Source organism: Erpetoichthys calabaricus, chromosome 13, assembly GCF_900747795.2.
Source record: "Erpetoichthys calabaricus chromosome 13, fErpCal1.3, whole genome shotgun sequence".
NCBI classification, from domain to species: domain Eukaryota; kingdom Metazoa; phylum Chordata; class Cladistia; order Polypteriformes; family Polypteridae; genus Erpetoichthys; species Erpetoichthys calabaricus.
Window position 1 is genome coordinate 136,228,833 of NC_041406.2, and position 19,679 is coordinate 136,248,511.

A 19,679-nucleotide genomic window follows, 5' to 3' on the forward strand; every position below is an offset into this window, starting at 1 on the left:
TGTGATGGTCCTACACAATGTCATAACCATACTTTAAAATTACCCTAAGTTCTTGTCTATAAGCCGCGGCTTATCTAAGGAAAAAAGTTGTGAAAATGAAAAAATAGAATATCGGCTTATACATAAGTCCGGCTTATACAGTAATCCCTCCTCCATCACGGGGGTTGCGTTCCAGAGCCACCCGCGAAATAAGAAAATCCGCGAAGTAGAAACCATATGTTTATATGGTTATTTTTATATTGTCATGCTTGGGTCACAGATTTGCGCAGAAACACAGGAGGTTGTAGAGAGACAGGAACGTTATTCAAACACTGCAAACAAACATTTGTCTCTTTTTCAAAAGTTTAAACTGTGCTCCATGACAAGACAGAGATGACAGTTCCGTCTCACAATTAAAAGAATGCAAACATATCTTCCTCTTCAAAGGAGTGAAGCAAACAAATCAATATGTCTGTTTGGCTTTAAATATGCGAAGCACCGCGGCACAAAGCTGTTGAAGGCGGCAGCTCACACCCCCTCCGTCAGGAGCAGGGAGAGAGAGAGAGAGAGAGAGACAGATAAAAACAAAGTCAAAAATCAATACGTGCCCTTCGAGCTTTTAAGTATGCGAAGCACCGTGCAGCATGTCTTTTCAGGAATCAGCTTTACAAAAGATAGCAACGTGAAGATAATCTTTCAGCATTTTTAGACGAGCGTCCGTATCGTCTAGGTGTGCAAACAGCCCCCCTGCTCAATCCCCATACGTCAGGATCACAGATAGTCAGCGCAAGAGAGAGAGAAAAGTAAGCAATCTAGCTTCTCAGCCATCTGCCAATAGCGTCCCTTGTATGAAATCAACTGGGCAAACCAACTGAGGAAGCATGTACCAGAAATTAAAAGACCCATTGTCCGCAGAAATCCGCGAACCAGCAAAAAATTCGTGATATATATTTAAATATGCTTACATATAAAATCACAATTTAAATGACCGCTACGCGCGCGTGTTGACTCGGCGACGCCCAGAGCAGAAAGAACGCGCTCCGGCCGCTCCAACCGCGCCATGCGGGGAGTGAGAGAGACGCCAATATCTCACACTCTCTCCCCCCTTAAAGAAATTAAATGGGTGCGAGTGAGACCACTGACCTCCCTCCCTTCTATTAGTTATAGGTTATAGTACGTTCGGCTTATCCATGAGTCCGGCTTATCTATGATACGATTTTATTTTAAAAATTCGTATGATTTTTGGTCTCCGGCTTATACATGAGTCCGGCTTATAGACAAGAACCTAGGGTAATTAAATGGATTCTTCATAAACTTTCTACACGTAACTATTTCCAAGTTATTTTTGTGCTGTAGCTTGTGGAGATTTTTCAACACTGTATTTCTTGGCTCTTGTGGCTAGGTAGTATATTGCTCTTGATCTTTCATTTATGCCATTAATATAGGGACATTGCTTTATTTCAATGAAGGATGGATGTAGAATGTTTGGGATGGTTGTGCACATTATTACTGATAAGAAGCGGAAAGAAGCTGGGGTCATTCTTCTTACTGTCAGAAGAGTGCTGATAGAAGAAATTAAATTTTAATGTGGAGAAATCATTGATTTTCAGGAAATGACAATGTGATAGCTTAATTTGCACTGTAAAAACAATCAGAAGCTTAAAGACTGTTAGTTTAAGTATACTGTACAGAGAAATGGGAACAGACTAGACTAATGAGCCTGTAAAATCTCCAACATAAACAAAACATTTCGAAAGATAAAGTACATAAACATTTTGAAGAACCCCTGCATCATTTGTGGTATTAATATTCAGATATAATTATCTCTCCTTTTAATGAAACCACTTCAGATTACCTTTGATTAGCACCTTTTCTTATCAATAAATTGTCAGTTTGGAAACAAAACTATGAAAAAAATAAATAAAAGAATTTTAATATATTATGTTTTATGAAAAAACTCATATCTTGGAAATTAATAATATAAACCAGGTTTCAAATAACTACTACTTGAATGAGAATATACATTGTCTTAAATTATAAAGCTGTACATTGGAGTATTAACGGAGATCAACAAATTTAAAAGTTTACTAGTCTAAATGGATTTAAAGTAGTAAAGCTTACAAGAAAATCCTTATTACTTCTTTCCGATTAATAAATGAAAATATGGTTTATAATATCAGCTAAAGCTCAAATTGGTCTTGGACTTCTTGGCTCTTTCGCTGTTTTTTCCAAACCTCAAGTCCACAATCTTGGTGTTACCTTTGACAGTAACCTCTCTTTTGAGAAACAAGTAAATTCTGCAGTCAAGTGTTGCTTTTTCCAACTTTGTCTATTAGGTAAGATAAAGCCTTTTTTATCTTGTAGGGATCTTGAGATAGCTACTCATGCGTTTATTTTTTCTTGCCTCGATTACTGCAACTCGCTGTATTCTGGGATTAACAAATCTCTGATACGCAGGTTACAGTTGGTCCAAAATGCTGCCGCTCGCTTTCTGGTTGGGGCAAGAAAGTATGACTCTGTTTCTCCTATTTTAGCTTCTTTACACTGGCTGCCTGTCAGTTTTCGAATTGATTTAAAATCTTGCTACTAGTTTTTAAATCTTTACATGGGCTTGCTCCTGCCTATTTATCTGAACTGTGTTGTTTTAAACCAGCCATCCAGAGTGCTTAGATCTTCTGATCATCTGTCTCTGGTTGTCCCTCGTACCAAGTGTATAACCAAGTGGGACAGGGCCTTTGCAGCTGCTGCTCCTCGCCTGTGGAACGCTTTACCTCATTACATAAAGGAGTCGTCTACAACTGAACTGTTTAAAACAAGACTAGACTCATTTCTATTCACTTGTATTCCAAGACCTTCAGTAATACTGATGGTTTCCTCTCTGTGATTATATAACATTACTTTTATTTTTTATGTATATAACATTACTTCTATTTATTATGTATTTTATTTTATGTTCATATATTTTATTTCTATTTATGTTTTATGTTAATTATTTAGTTTTTCTTTTATTCTATTATTGTAAAGCACTTTGGCCACAGCATTACTATGTTGTTTTAAATGTGCTATATAAATAAATTGACATTGACATTCATAGCTCTCAGATTTTATTAAGCAAATACCTCAACTGACAAATACAAAAACCAAAATGTCTGAAATAAGTTTAAAAAAATGTAAAACTGTACGTATTTATTAAAGCTATTTTATACTATATATGTGCCTAAACGCAACAAAATTTGTATGTACTTAAACATATTCAATACTCTTTGTCTGTAACAAAAATATTTTAAAAGAAAATGTTTAATAAAAGACATTTATGATTAAATTTTTCTGTTAATATTTCGAAAGCACTCTAAACAAAAATAAAAATAGAATGTAATCAATGAAGAAAGTAGAAAAAGCATTCCAACTTATCTTTTCAAAATACAAAAATAACAGGTCATTTCAGTATGCATTTTTAATTCAATAATAACCACATAATTATGTAATGTAACAGTGCTGTAATCTTACTTTATAGATAACCGACGCTGGTCTGGGGTAAGTTCTTCAGCTTTCCGCCCAATTCCTAAAATATGAATACACCAAAAATGAAGAAGAAGAATGAATGTAAAATCAAAAGTGAAAAAGTAAAATGGAAAAAAATAATAATCCAAACAACAATTTATTCAGAATAACTAATTACTGACACTAAGAAAATGGGCCTTATCTACTAAAGAGAACATAAATGTGAGAATAAAAATGAAATGTGGGAAATATAATGAAATATATTTTATACTCAAGAAACAAAAAAAGTACTAAACTCTGCAAGGATTTTTGGGATAATCAGTACACTGAATCTCAAGCAAGATGTACATATTGAAGGCAAACTTCCAGGAAGAATTAACCTTGAGAAGGCAATTTTTTGCTGGCTATTTACTGGCTACTTGGAGATTAAATTTATCTTGGCAGAGATATAAAGTTTTATAATACAAAGTTTTTAAGGATGATTTCTGAAGCTGTGTGAAGTTGCATGCTCCAGATTCAAGTGATAAACTTTACTTTACTTGTGCATTGTCTTGGTCACACAGTGCTTTTCTTAGTCTGTGCTGTGGCATTGTATTCCTCAGCTCATTTTGTGGGCCTTTGCTTAGTCATCTTACATCCCATAGAGAAAAGTGTGATTTGTTCTGGTACAAGTGACTAGGTGCTAAAATTTCCTTCTTGAAATAAGGCTTATTCTGACAGACAGGGAACAAAGATAAAGCCTTAAAGAATGCATCTCAGATATAATCTAGGGAATTGAGCTCAAATGCTCTAGGAAAGTGACTTTGTACTACTGAGAGAAAAGGTAGGTCAGTTTCCTGTACCAAAGAAATGGAAAATATGCAAGCGACTGATTTTAAAAGAGATACTATCTGGAGATCCAGTAACAGACCTAGCGCTTGCTTATAGATGTGTTAGTTTATCCATAGTAGTGGAAAAGGTTCAGCTTGCAGTTGGTTACAAGTTTAAGAATGAATTGACCTTTTAGAAACCTTTATCTCTTAAGGAGTTTCTACATAAATGTTGTGTTTTCAGATTACACTGAAAAATAAGCCAAACAAATGTTGGTAGGGTTTCAGTATAGCTTAAAATAGCTTATAGGAGGGTAGCAGATTTTCTAAATCAGTGTTTCATCTGTTCTTTTTTAACACAATGCGGGTGATGACCATTTTATCCTGCAATATATGTCCAGTATATATGAATGAGGGCAAAAGGTCATAAATCATATACTTTTGTGCATAGTCTATTGGTTTACATGTGACTACTATTGGTTCATATGTATATACTTTGGCTTGCATGCATGCTTCACCTGTTTACTTGCATAAACTACTTGTTTCATTCATATGAACTGTATTGAAAAGACTGTACCACCCTTTGAGTTCCTTTCTCTTGCCCCTCAGCACTGAGCTGATGATCACATGATCAACCAATACAGTTTGCATGCAGAATCGATATAGTTCACACAAAAAGCTATAATAGGGTGCATACATTTTGAACGTGAAACCAAAATAGTACACACACAAAACCACCACATTAAGTTCACAAAACTGGCATGGCACACACATACAACCAATACAATTCTCACATGTGATTGATCTAGGGCATACATAAAACGAAGTGTTCATATGTCAAACCGATATACAACCCCCATGAAAACAAATTAAGACATAAATGAAACAAATATAGTGCATACACAAACCCATTGCTAAACAGGCAGACCAGTAGCATATGAATGCAAACCAATATAGTTCATATGCAATCTGATGGAATTCAAGCACAAACTGATGCATTTCACTCATGAACCAATAACAAAGGCATCTGAACATGTAACATGCAAGCCAGCGGTATATACAAAGCAGTGTAGGATAGTGTGGCAGTATGAGAGTCTCCTCCTTAGAGAGATAGTATGTTCCCCAAAGGTGGTGCAGGAGGAGACTCCAGTCCAGATAGATAGAGACAGGTGTGTCATGGTCAAAAGGTGCAAGGCAAAGAAAGGGTACACAACGTCCAGGGGCATCAACTCCATAATTGAGAGTGTTAAACTGTTCTCAGGTCCTTACAAAACTGGTTGGTGTCTCTGAAGATTTAGGGGTGGTAAGCAAACATGAGGAGCACTAATGGGCCACCTCAAAACCAGTTCACATAAAGAGAGATATAGTAAGTATTGGAGACTCAATCATTAGGAGGATTGAAGTGCAGATTTGCTTCACAGACAGAGAGTCTCTCACAGTGTGCTGAGACCTCCCTGGAATAGCTGATAGACTCTTGGCCAGGACTAGGGTGGATCCAGTTGCCATTGTCCATGTTGGAACAAATAACATACATAAGGGTAGTCTGTCTGTTCTGCGATCCAAATTTAAAAGGGTAGGTGTCAGGCTGAAGAGCAGAACTGAAAGGTAGTGTTATCTGAAGTTCTGCCTGTGCCACGCACCAGTCCAGGTAAGACTGGGGAGATTAGAAAACTTAGAAAACAAATGCAAAGCTCAAATCTTTGTGTAAGTTAAAAGGGCTTTATGTGGGAGTTTTATGCAAGAGTTCAGGGTGTAGTGTGTAGATGGGTGCAAATTTGACTCAGACACAGGAAGCAGACAGTTATGGTGCAAGGAACCCTATCAGAATTGGCTGGAGCACCACAGGAGTCAAGGTCAATTATATATAATTTGGATAGGAATATAAATATCAAGCTGGTTAAGTTTGCAGATGATACCAAGCTAAGTAAATTGCTCAATAATCTAGAATCTCTTGAATCATTTCAGGAGGACTTGGACAGCATAAAGGCTTGGGCAGATTTGTGGTAGATGAAATTTAACATAAGTGAATGTAAAATAATAAATGCAGGAAGTTAAAAAGTTAGGTATGAATACATAATGGGAGGTCTGAACACCTTATCAGAAGGATTTAGGAGTTGCAGTGAACTTGTCACTATCAACTTCCAGGCAATGTTTAGACACCATTAAGAAATCCAATGCAATGTTAGGCTATATAGTACAATGTATAGAGTCGAGGAGGTTATGCTCTAGCTTTATAATCAAATGGTTACAGATCATTTGGAGTATTGTGTGCAGTTTTGGTCTTCAGGCTACAAAAAGGACATAACAGCACTAGAAAAGAGAAGAGTTACTAGGCTGATTCCAGAGCTACAGTGGATGGGTTTTGAGGAAAGACTAAAAGAGCTGAGCCTTTTCAGTTTAAACAAAAGTAGACTGTGAAGAGACATAACTGAAGTGTTTCAAATTATGAATAGTACAGTGGATTGAGACTGTTATTTTAAAATGAGTTCAACAAGAAAACGGGGACATAGTTGGAAACTTGTTAAGGGTAAATTGTGCACAAACTTAAGAAGTTTTTCTTCACACACAGGAAAATTGACACTTGGAATAAGTTACCAAGTAGTTTGGTAGAAAGTAGGACTTTAGGGACTTTTAAAACTAGACTTGTTATTTTAGGAGAATTAAGTGAATAGGAGTGGTGAGCAATGTTCCCTCTAAGGAGTAGCATATAGTGAGCAAAAAACATTGTTTATGAGCGACATTTTGTTTAAGCCAAAAATTTATGAGCACCAACTCCGACGGTGGGAGTGAGCGATTGTGCAATAAGTACGAGCGACGCCGTCGGAATGAGCGATCATGCGGGAAGTATGAGCAACGCTCTGAATTCGTGTGAGCGATCGCTCACGCGCTTAGCTTAGAGGGAACATTGGTGGTGAGCTATGTTGGGCTGAATGGCCTGTTCTCATCTGGACTGTTCTAATGATATAATTTACAGACAGACAGAATACATAATATAAAAAACACAAATCAATATAACTCCTATGAATGAAACCATATTGTACACATGCAAACCAGTAATAAATACTGATAAACCAATGGTGTTTACATGTAAACCTATAGATTACTCATAAAAATATATGATTTATGGCCTCTCATATATATGCATATTTGTATGTGCATGTTTCGTGTTTATATTATTATTTTTTGTCACTAGACAAGGTACTTGGGGAAGACAGTGTTACATACACATGTTTAGGAGACAACTAAAGGACATGAGTACATGTAATTCCACGCCGGACCAAGGGGTGGCAAAGTACACTAATTCTCTCTCCTGATCTCTTACAGACCATTCTAGGGAAATCCCGCCCGGCTCTGGGGCAGCCAACAACGTCACATCCGGTTCCGGTCCTGAGGACATCACTTCCCTTACTGGCCTTTAAAGCCACCATCTTGTTTATACTGTTCTGTTCTGTTTTGGACTCACTCGTGTGAACATGTCTGTTCTATTGACTCACTTTTGCAGCCGGGAAAAATTATACGGATGGCTGCCCCAAACCTTCTCAATATCTTATGGTTGTTCTTGTTACAACAGGTAATAGAATAATTAAAAAAATTTGCCCTATGTGTATCTTCATCGCCTTTTCACTACATTTATGTGAGTGAACGTCTCTTAACAGCTGCTCTGTATCTCAAACGTGTTCTGTAAAGTCTGCTTTTCAGACTCATTATTTTCAAGGAAACTTTCTCACCTCCTGCCCTTTATACTTGTCATCTTTGAAATCAACTCTCTTAGCATGCTTCATACCTCTTTACTCTCCCTCTTGCGTCTCACATGCAAAGTTCCTCTTTCGTCGTGTCAACAAAGACAAACTGACCAATCACACCAAAGCCAAAGTAAGTGGATGAAACGCTGGCTAAGAGTAGAACTGCAGAACAGTTCAGCACAGTGACAAGCAATTTAGTAACTTACATAATATTACAACAGACTAGAAAATTTAACTTCTTTATTTTTTTTTTTGCTACTTATTTTATCACATCAGTCTTTGTCAACGTAATTTGGAGGCAGAGAGACAAACTCAGTTTGACTAATCAAATTGCAATTGCACATGTTCATTGAATATTTACCTTCTCAAGGAAATTCAAGACAAAAATTTGATGCAGCATCTATTCCAGTGTTTCTCAACCTCAGTCCTGGGGGCCCACTGTGGCTGCAGGTTTTTGTTCCAACCAGATTCCTAATCAGTGACAACACCTGACAGCACTGTTCTCATTTAATTAGCTGGTATTATTTTTCTTTTATCCTACATTCAGAAAAGCACAGCAGCATGATTTTTACATTTATAAGACATTTAGAAATATTTCTGCTTTTACTAGAGATTTAAATGCTTAATTCTCTTTTGTTGATTTCATCATATTTTGCCCTTTCTCTGTGCAGTTTTTACCCTTTGTTGTATCTTATTAATGAGAATTAAAAATGAGCAGAGCAGACACCCTGGCAAATAACACTTTATAAGCAAAGGCTGCAACTACTTTAGCATCAGATTCACTAATTAGTAAATAATGGATTAATTAAACAATTAGAACACCTAGAAAAGTAGAATGAAAATCAAGATGAAAATATTGTTAAAAAGAAAAAAATACATTATTCCCATATAATGTCTCGGTACATTTTAATATATATACAGTATATATATATATTTTTTCTTTTTCACCAAACTTAGTTTTCTAATTTCTATATTGTTCCCAAAACACAGAACTTGGGAAATAACACTTCACTTAATTATCCCAGAAGTCCAATTAAAAACAGAAGCTGGTTGGAACAAAAACCTGCAGCCACAGTGGGCCCCCAGGACCGAGGTTGAGAAACACTGATCTATTCACATCAGCTGAGATTTATGTATGCAGATCCTAGATCTGATGTGGGACTTTTTCAAATGGCATAGTTATATTCATATTCACAGATTCTCTGCGATTTGCAAACATAAGCTTATGATAATTTTACACATTTCAGCTAATGAACACTTTATAAATGAGACCCAATATTTTGTTTCAGATGTTATGTTTTAGTTGGATGAAACACAGAAATAAACTTTCCAAAAAATGTATTTTATCATTGAGCATGACCCACAAAGTTATAAAATAATAATTTATTTTGCATAAAATAAAAAAATCTACATAAGATTACTCCTGACACTAAATATATTACTTTTTTTGGCAAGACAGTTGCATTAATTCATATTAATTAATTATTTCACAAAAGAATTGTATTATTTTACAAAGATATTTCCTGCTGCAGTTGGTATCATTGTGCACACACATGCTTCAGTCATCTAGCGACAGCTAGTGAGGGACAGGCTAAGGATGAGCATAGCATGACATCAAGTGACAAACACTGAACATAATCCTATGTGTGGCGAGTGGTATTTTTAATTTAACCATATTAGGGTCATAGGGAGCCAAGGTTATTCTACTAGCAGCCTTAGTGTAAGGCAAGAAGCAATAAAGTTATGTGATTCCTTTGTAGAGCATAATCACACAACCAATCAGAAAAGAGTGTGCTGTGTGCAATCCAGTAACAAAAACCTACTCATAATGTATCAATTTAGTCTTAATCCAGTTATTTGCTGTTTTTGAAACAGAGTGATCTAGTGATGCAGCGACTAATGTTCATACCTTGAAAATTCGGGTGCTAAGGTTGGGTATAGAAAAAGTGGATGAATGTTATTTACTTCACAGCACATTAAGGACAACATTTCTTGGTAATTTTGAAGCATTATTAACACATTTCCAGTATTCAGTTTTAACACATGATTGTTCCCCGTTAACCACACTCATTGACACCAGTCAATTCACAAATTAGATTAAATAAACTTTATTAATCTCAAGTGGAAATACACATGCATACAGCTGCAGAAACATAAAAAAAACAATGATACAGACTCACAGGACATATAATACAGCCAATCAATCAATCGATAAGTAAATAAAAAAAATAAATAAATGAATAAATGTGTATTGTACTGAAATTTCAAAATGAATTTAGGACTATGTTGGGAGGAAGCATTGGACTGCCTGATAGTAACGGGCAGAATAAATCCCCAGAGGTATTTATTAGCACACTGTGGGGGAATGAGCCTATGGAGAAAAGTGCTTCACGACAGCACCTCCTGGAGGGGATGAACTGGATTTTTAATGATGACATCCAATTTTGTCACCATCCTCTTTTTTCTGTTTCCAGAGTGCCCAGGGTTTGCCCTGTGATGGAGAAGGCTTTCCTGATAAGTTTGATCAGGCATGATGCATCTTTAGAGCTGAGACTACTTCTTCAGGAGACTATGGAGTAGACCAACACACAAGATATTACAGACTGATAGAATATACATTAAAAGACCTGAGTCTCCTTAGGAACTACAGTCTGATCTGGCCCTTCTTTTACAGAGCTACTGTGTGTATATTCAGGGAAAGGGGCAACAGGTGCAGAAGGACGCCACAGTTGACAAATGTTTTCAGTAGCCTGGGACTGGTTTCATCCAGCCCTAAAGCCTTCTTTATGCAAAGTTTTCCCAGCTCTCTCCTGACTTGAATAGCTGAGACACACGGTCCATGAATTGGAGAGGGCTGGAGACCACAGGTGTGATGTCATTGTAGGTCATGTAGGGTGCGGATGGCAGTTGGGATTCCGGAAGCTCCTCAGCTTGCACACAGAGACTAGTAGGGTTGGGGGAGGATTGTAGTAATAAGAATAAGTCAAACCTTTTCAAGAGCTGGTTCATTTCATTAGCTCAGTTTTTGCTCCCTCTCTCTGCAAGTAGATCACAATATTCTCCTTCATCATCTTCACTATACAATTGGACTTTCTGGCATTGCTTTCGATTGGTTCAAGTCCTATCTTACAGACAGGACTGAGTATGTGGCCTTGGGGGATGCTAAATCTCATACCCACACTGTCACCTGTGGAGTCCCACAAGGATCAGTCCTTGGGCCAGCCCTCTTTAATATCTATATACTACCCCTGGGTCACATCATTGAATGAGTTTCATTCCATTGCTATGCCGATGATACGCAGCTCTATGTGAGACTGGATTTGACTTCTCTTACACCTCCATCAACTTTTTCCTCTTGCTTGGATGAGATTGAGGCCTGGATGTCCAAGAACTTCCTCAAGCTGAACAGCACCAAAACTGAAGCTCTTTTAATTGGCACCCCCCATCAACTTCGTTCCTCTGTAAATTGTATTTCCTTTTCTGACCGTACCATTACCCTCTACCCTTCTGTTACAAATCTGAGTGTCAAGTTAGACTCCCATCTGTCATTTGATATACATATCCATCACCTTTGTAAAATTGCATTCCTTCATCTCCGAAACATAGCCAAACTCCATCCCTACCTCTCCCTCTGTGATGCTGAAAAGCTGGTTCATGCCTTTGTCTCATCCAGACTGGACTATTGTAATGCACTCCTCATCGGGATATCCAACAAGAGCCTTCAAAAGCTCCAACAAATTCAAAATAGTGCTGCAAGAATCCTGATGAGGGTGCGGAAATATGAACATATCTCACCAATCCTTCAGTCACTTCATTGGCTCCCTATCCATCTCCGTATCGAATACAAACTCTGCTTGTCCACTCACCAGTGTATCCATGGAAATGATCCACAATATCTTCAAGAACTCCTTATATTACAATCCACTACAAGAAACCTCCATTTTACAAATACCTACTGCCTTCACCCCCCTGTGACCAAACTTCATACAATGGGTGACCGAGCCTTTGCAGCCGCTGCTCCACGGCTCTGGAATGCCCTACCAGAGAGCCTAAGAACACAGCAGATTGTGAGCTGTTTTAAAAAACAGCTAAAGACTTTTCTATTTAGGAAAGCTTATTAACAAGAATGCTATAATTATTGTTGTTTTATCTCTGTTTTTATCTTGCCTTGCCTTTGTTTAATCTTTTTATGTTGCACTTTCAGATTTACTGCTAATGTAAAGTGCCCCTATACATAAAATGCATTATTATTATTATTATTATTATTATTATGTCTTACAACCTGCTTACAGCCAGTAATAGTTCTACATTTCCTACACAGGAAAAATGTTCAAACCCCATGCAGACTCTGACCCTTTGAGGCAGGAATACCAGCTCTGCATAATCAGTGTGCCTATGTTAAAATATCTGTACTAAACTTACAGTACATTAAAAAATTACCTGTTTGAAACTAAATGTGTAACTATAACTTTTTTTTTAAATTGTCATTTGACTGACACTATATGTGTGCTGATTTTTTCTCATGATCTGTCACTAGATGACTTCAGAATTTACATGCATAATTATAACATGCACATATATTTGCTAAATAATGCTGTCATTTTTTGGTCTTTTGATTGACGGGAATAAGATTCCCTACTCAACACATTATAAGATAAAACCTGTAAATCATTTGTTGTAACAATGCTGCAGCTGAATAATTCATGAAAAGGATATCAACAACTGAAGAATTTATTTCAATACTTTAGTAGCTAAAAAATCTAAAATGCTCTTGCAGTGAACCTTTGACTGCAACTCATGTGTCTTCCATAATTATAATTCTGATTTCCAGGTAAGGTAGTTATTTCAGATAGGGAAGACAATAATAATAGCAGAAGCAGGCAAAGTCTTTGAAAAATAACATGATACTTTTGAGAAGTAAACCAATAATCATTGCAAAATAAAGTAATTCTTTTGTGAAATAACACAATAAATTTTTGAGCGTCAGGAATACGTTTTTTGTACAAATGTTTTAAATATATGATAAACATGAAAATTTTAAAAGCATTACACAAAAGTAGACAAAACAAGAAAAGAAGCAAATGCATGTTTAGGTATAATTAGCTGTTTTTATTTTAAATCAGTGATGATAACTGAAAATCTTAAGAGTGCAGATGCAAATCCTTTAACACATTTACTAAATTCTACAAGTATCAAAAATTTTGCAGTTCTTACCATCATGCACCTGAAAGGCAAGGGCAGTAATCTTTTGTGTTATAATCATCAATGGCCTAGAAAGAATGAACAATCAGTAACACAATGTGTAATGATATAATCTCTAAAAAATAAAGTCTGCATATTGTCAAATTTATTTTAGCACAATCAAATAATGCAGCTTGTGTCCAATACAGCAAATTTATATTGACTCTTATAATCACATATGACCTCTTGAAGTGTACAAGAAACAGCTACAGCAGAAACAAAGTATATACAATGGAAATTGTAATCTTTGGTAAAAAATGATGCTCTTTATGTTTAAGATGCTGGAATACAATTTATATTTATGGTGTTTAAACTGTTGCATTTTTAATTTAAATATACAGTGCCCTTTTAATTATCAGATTTGTCTTCCTGATTAATAAACTCAAAAATGGTGAAAACTGAAACATATACAGACACAGTGGTTTGTCAGTAAATGAGTACTGAAATCATATGATTTTTTTTTAATTAAACTTTTAGGTTTTTCGAAAGAGTAAAGGCTATGTGGATGTCATTATTAAATTCACACCACCAATCAACAGTAATGGCATGTTGTTTGCACATACAATAAAATATACTGAATAAATGAAAAATGCAGATTATGCCATAGAACTAAACCATAATAAAACAGAATGGATTGCCACAAAAACATTATACAATTATAAAGCATATGCTGAGTCAATCTTGCTTAGCAAATGGTAGAAAAAGAACAACTGAGGACAATGTTTCTGAGTGAGTAAATGTAATCATTAGCTTTCACTTTTTCTTTTTGGTAAACATTTACCCAAGTACATAATATTATATAGGTAGTATATGAATTGTCAATCATAATTTTAAATCAACTTTGGCTGATTTTAATAATCTTTATTACATTGCCAAATATCATTGCTGATGTCATCTCATGTAATACAGAACCCTACAACATTCTCTGTATATTCGGAAAAACCACTGTGCTTCACATGCTTTCTGCAATTTAAAAATGAAATAACTGTAGACATTTTTTGTTATTTGTCTGTTTTCTTGTTTATCATATATAGTGAAAGACATGTCAGTCTTTACATCCACACACAATGCCACTCCTGTGAAGACATTTTTTTTCAAAAACGATTATCGTACTTATCTCTTCATTTATTTCTCAATTTCATTGCTGTTTATGATGACTCTCTCCTTTATCCATGTAGTAAGAAACATTAAAATGTATGTTTTTGAATAAATTATAACTGTGTGAAATGGTTTTAAATGACTTCCTTAATGCAACATATAAGTTGCTCAATATATAAAAGTCAAAAGTACTGTGTTAATACCATACCAATACATATTTGCATTTTGTTCATTTGAACACCATTCAGTTAACAATTTATACATGAAACTCTTTATTTCAGTGTTATTAGTAAAATCTCATCTGGGTTTGGTTGGTAATTTGTAAGTTTATTGCCTGAAAAAAAATCTTCAAACATGCTCAATTTCACTTCTGAGATATTCAAGTTATTTGCTCTTTCGTAAAGAAATGTGTGCACATTTATATAGGTCATAGGCTAATTTCTGTTGTAAAAGGAAGGAACTCTGAGGAAGCCTTCCATAAGCAGGACAACACACTAGAAGGCAAAAAGACAACAAAAATGAATCCTTTAATATAGAACATGAGAACAATCTAGACAATCGGAAGGTTGCCGGTTCGAATCCCATAAATGCCATAAGGTAATCTGCTCTGTTGGGCCCTTACGCAAGGCCCTTAAACTGCAATTGCTGAGCGCTTTGAATAATGAGAAAAGCGCTATAGAAATGCAAAGAATTATTATTATTATTATTCAGCCCAATAAAGCTCACCACTCCTTTCCACTTAACTCTTCCAAAATAAAATCAAGTCTAGTTGTGAAGATCCCTAAAGTTCTACTGTCTACCACACTTCTTTGTGGCTTATTCCATGTGTCTACAGCTGTTTGTGTGAAGAAAAACTTGTGATTGCCAGCCAATCAGAATATCTAACAATCACATATTGCAAAACCACCCGGTAGAATTTTAGAGTAAATATGCCTTGTCTGAGGAGCGATATACTAAGGATGGAGGGAGGAAGAAGAAGGAATGAAGATGTCAGAAGAGGGTGCCAGCAACGTGCGGCTGTTTCCATCTGGTCATCAGAAAAGCATCATGAACAACTTCCAGTGCTAGATCACAAGCCGCCTGCAACATTCATCCTTGTCATCTTTACTTTTTTGTAAGCTTTTTCTAAAGACTATATATATCCAAACTTTTCTATCAATCCTATTTTCTATTATTCTTTGTTCCACTGGTATTATTATTATTCCTGTAATTAATACCATGCTGCTTTAAACTTTCTATGCTTTGTCTTAATGTCTAGAGTGACTGAAGTAATAAGGTAGATTTCTTTGTGCACCTGGTGCAGCCGGAAGTTTGCCATACGCTCTGTGCTGTGAGGTTTATTAAGGGCTGCAGGTGAGTGCTCCACTCAATAGTAGGGAATAGCATGTAAAGTAAGGTATTCTTGGCCGATAAATGGCCTATAGTCAAGAGTGCTGAGTCTTTGTATGTTTAAATGTATTCTTGTAGACCAAAAGTAATATTTAGTTCGGAGATATTATTAAAACATCATATATTGTTCGTGCCAATAATAAGTAAGTCTCTTGAAGTGCTGAGAGAGTGACAGGCTTTGTTATTCCTAAAGCACTTGTGTGGTTTAAAGTGCCAGAGGTTAACCAGCTGTGTGTTTGTCATTCAACCAGCTGTGTATATGCGTATAGCTATGTATGCGTGTGTTAATCTTAAAGTGCAACAGTAGACCAACCCGGTAACGAACTTGACGAGTACACTTACCCGTGAAGAAAATAGGTAAAGGGTAAGTAGAGGGAAATACTACGATAATACATTTTTGGCGCTACGAGCAGGGTTACTGGAGTAATCGTGTGTTGCATTTTTGTGTGTTTGATTACATTTTTCAAAGACAGGGATGGATTGTCCACAGGCTGCGAATATGCTCTAATCGCCTGCTGACATACAGCCGGCACATGTCAGTGTGGATCAACAGCATTTCTAAAGTTTTTTAGGTATACGGTAAAATCAGCCGTTACAGCTGTGTTTTCTCCGTTAAAAACGGAGGCAGCAGCAGCGACGGCTGTAGAGAGTGTAGAATCAGACGATGTTGTGCTTTCAGCTGCGCTAGTCATAGACGCAGATAAGCCGTTTCTGCATAAAGCAGAGGCAAAGACGGCTAAAACAGAAAACCTGCACTTGTCTGCTGGTCAGACAGGTTGTACATGTTTAGTTATTACAAAGCAGTTAGATGAGGAGGCAAGAGTGATGAGATATACCTGGCCAAAAAGTCACGAGCAGCTAGCAGTAAGGGTAGCGATGGTAAAGAAAAATGCCATACCGATTAAGTAACGAACACTCAGTGTTAAAGCATGCGCATTTATTGCGGGGTCTTTTCACCTTGAGAAACAGGAGAGAAATGCAGGAGAACTTAGTTTGTCTCAGGTCGCTGCACTCTCATATCTGCTTGCTGATAAGAGAGCCGCTTTTGTTGAAAGTAAAGGACACACAGCTGTTACTCTGCACACGGGAGCGCAGTTTATAGCAGTGCAGATTGCTGATGGGACAGGAGACAGTCACTCAAACATGTTGCTAGTTGTGCAGGGAAAACAGGCAGAGGTGTTTTATGGTGGCGAGCGTCTTGTTGAGAGCAGCTTGCAGCAAGACAACAGCTGAGGAGGAGCAGTTTTCAGGTCTCAGCCAGGGCGTAAAGAAAACCCCTGAGGCCAGCGTTTGAAAGGTGGTCCCCTACAACTGAGATAAGTGCAGTGATAGTGGAGACCTGCACAAATGGACAATTTGTTTTAAGGAAAGGTACTTTTTAAACTTTGATTTACATTTAAAATTAAAGTAACTTTCATCCTGATAACATTAAACGTGGACAGCTGTTACAAGCTATAGGGTAGTGAAACATTCTGCCAAAGCAGTAGAAATGAAGCTAGTTATTGGGAGCACTCCTTTCAAAGCCCCTGTGTTGATTAGTGCTGCAGATAAAAAAATATTTATATTGGAGAGACAGTGTACAAGGAAAGAAAACAGCTGCTATAATGTGAGGGTTACTTGGATGTGGTAATGAAGGAAAGTAAGTGACAATATGGTGTGCATTTGTTTAGTGATGGTCAAATGCAACAATTGGCATGAAAAAATGTCAGACAGTAGCATAGAAACAGCCAATGCTAAACTGTAAGTGAAAGCAGAGGAGTGATAGAAAGGGAAAAGAGTAAAAGGGTTTTCTTCCAATATTCTGTACTGCACTGCATTCTCTGTATAATTCTGAGGTTTACCCAGTATTTAAAAATATGCTACACCAATAGTTAATTCACAACTTTTCGGTAAAAGTAACCAGTGCTAAGATAGAATTTGATTTAGAAATTAAATGTGGAGCAACTGGTGGGTTTGTATAGCCATTGTAGACTGAATGGGACTGAAAACTAAGTATAGCCAATGGGACTGAAAACTAAGTGAATTAACTCTTTCAGGGCGGATGTCGACATTTGTCGAAATTCAGGGGTAGACGAGGGTAATCAGCCGTAAACGGCGACAAAACACGCTGATACGTTTTAGTTTGACTCTCGTTGCTAGAAGGAAAGTTCGCTTCATTGATTTGACTTTGATTGTCTTTCCGTGAATGAGTAGTGAAGAGCAAACAACCTCTAAAATGGCATCGACATCTGGCGGGAGACCAAAGCGAACGTGCAAAGCAAAATGCTCCGCGGGTGACATTTTGTGTGTTACCGTTGAATCGTACTCTGATTTGTTGGACTCGAAAATGAAATTGAGGTACCAGTATTAGCTGAACGTAGTGCTGAACATGTTCACGTAGCTGATGTGCCCGTTAAGGGTAACATTTGCCTAGGAGGATACTGGCATTTACGATGACAAGAGGTATGAATTAGACTGCATTGCACTGCCACTACCGCCATCACACAAAGATAGCCAGGCACTTGGCCCGCCACGGCATTCCCTCTGGCCATCGAGCTGCTCGGCCAGAGACGACAAACAGGCGCCGACAGCAGCCACAGCACACAGCAACAGACATTTTATGTTGATTTACGTGTGAAACCATTGCTTTGTTAGCAGTTTTTTTTTTTGGAAAAATATTCAGCCCTCAAAGGGTTAAAGAAAGAAATAGAGGAAATAAAAGCAAAGCAAGTGTTTTTATATGAAAGCGTTTGAAATTATCCGAATTAAGAATGAATTGGAATGACCATTTTAGCAGTTAGCTGGAATGAAATTCTTATTGAATTCTTATCTTAACACCAGTTTCAAACAGCACATTCATATTGGAGAATAAGGAAATGGAAAGCAGTGACTTACTATCCAGTTTCTGGCGCTCAGTATGTAGAACAAAGGGGTGGAAAATCTAGCTAGTGAGCGGAGTTGAAATCTGTTTGTTTGATGTTAAGAATGACATACTGAAAAGCCTGTTGTGATTCACACTAACAGCTGGGTAGTTTTTAGGGTCCTGTTATATGAGCACCAAAGCAGGAAGAAAGATAGGTGACACATATTTGTTAAGCCTGTCTGGTAGGTAAAGATCTCTGGGAGTCATTGCGGAGCAAGAACAGAAGGCAGGTATTTTAATAAAATATGTGAGCACTGTCTCTCTCAATAAGAAATTAGTGTTATTTCAATCACTCTGGCTAGGTGGATAAGGTATAGCAAACTGTAGCACTATTAATAATTACATCTGATAAGAGTCTGGATTAAAAGTCTAGGAAGAACAACAAAATGAGAAACAGTGGCTGCTGGAAGAAAGGACGCCAGACTTGATTTGACTGAAAGGCAGAAAATATTTTCATGCATCCCTTTCTATAGACTTTATTATAAGTGGAATGAACTATTTATCCATCCATCCATCCATTGTCCAACCCGCTGAATCCAAACACAGGGTCACAGGGATCTGCTGGAGCCAATCCCAGCCAACACAGGGCACAAGGCAGGAACCAATCCCGGGCAGGGTGCCAACCCACCGCAGTGAACTATTTATTTTTGACTAAATTTGTGTGCCGAAAAGTTTTTAAACTAGGACCTGAAGCAAGCATCAGAATCCTGCTGAAAGAGGCAGTGGGAATGCATCATCATCATTGTCAAGTATTGGACAGAGGACAAGATAACTGGACACTCTTAGAGAAAACCTAAGCGTTCTTTTCCATTAGTACATAACATGGGATGTATTGCATGCAGAGGTTTCCAAGGAGAAGACAGGACAGTTTATGACACATTTTTAGCAATTTCATAGGACCCAAAGAGAGGACAATGAACATGACAATTAAAAAAAACCTGAAGGAATCACTTTTTTCAAAAGGCCTAGACAGATAGATTATGCCTTATTCAGCATTTGTTTTGGTTTTTTTTGTCT

At 37.0% G+C, this 19,679-nt stretch overlaps 1 protein-coding gene across 5 annotated transcripts in view; it reads right to left on the reverse strand.

Moving 5' to 3' along the window:
- mboat1 (membrane bound O-acyltransferase domain containing 1) overlaps window positions 1-19,679 on the reverse strand; it is a 182,523-nt gene that overhangs the window by 119,069 nt on the left and 43,775 nt on the right. For all 5 annotated transcript variants that reach the window (XR_007936554.1, XM_051935504.1, XM_028817644.2 and 2 more), the window contains 2 exons: window positions 13,247-13,302; window positions 3,487-3,541 (listed from right to left, as the gene is read on the reverse strand). Coding sequence is in view for 4 of the 5 variants with exons in the window: in XM_051935504.1 (XP_051791464.1) it covers window positions 3,487-3,541; window positions 13,247-13,302 (111 nt within the window). In the remaining variant the exon portion in view is untranslated. The remainder of the gene's footprint in view (window positions 1-3,486; window positions 3,542-13,246; window positions 13,303-19,679) is intronic.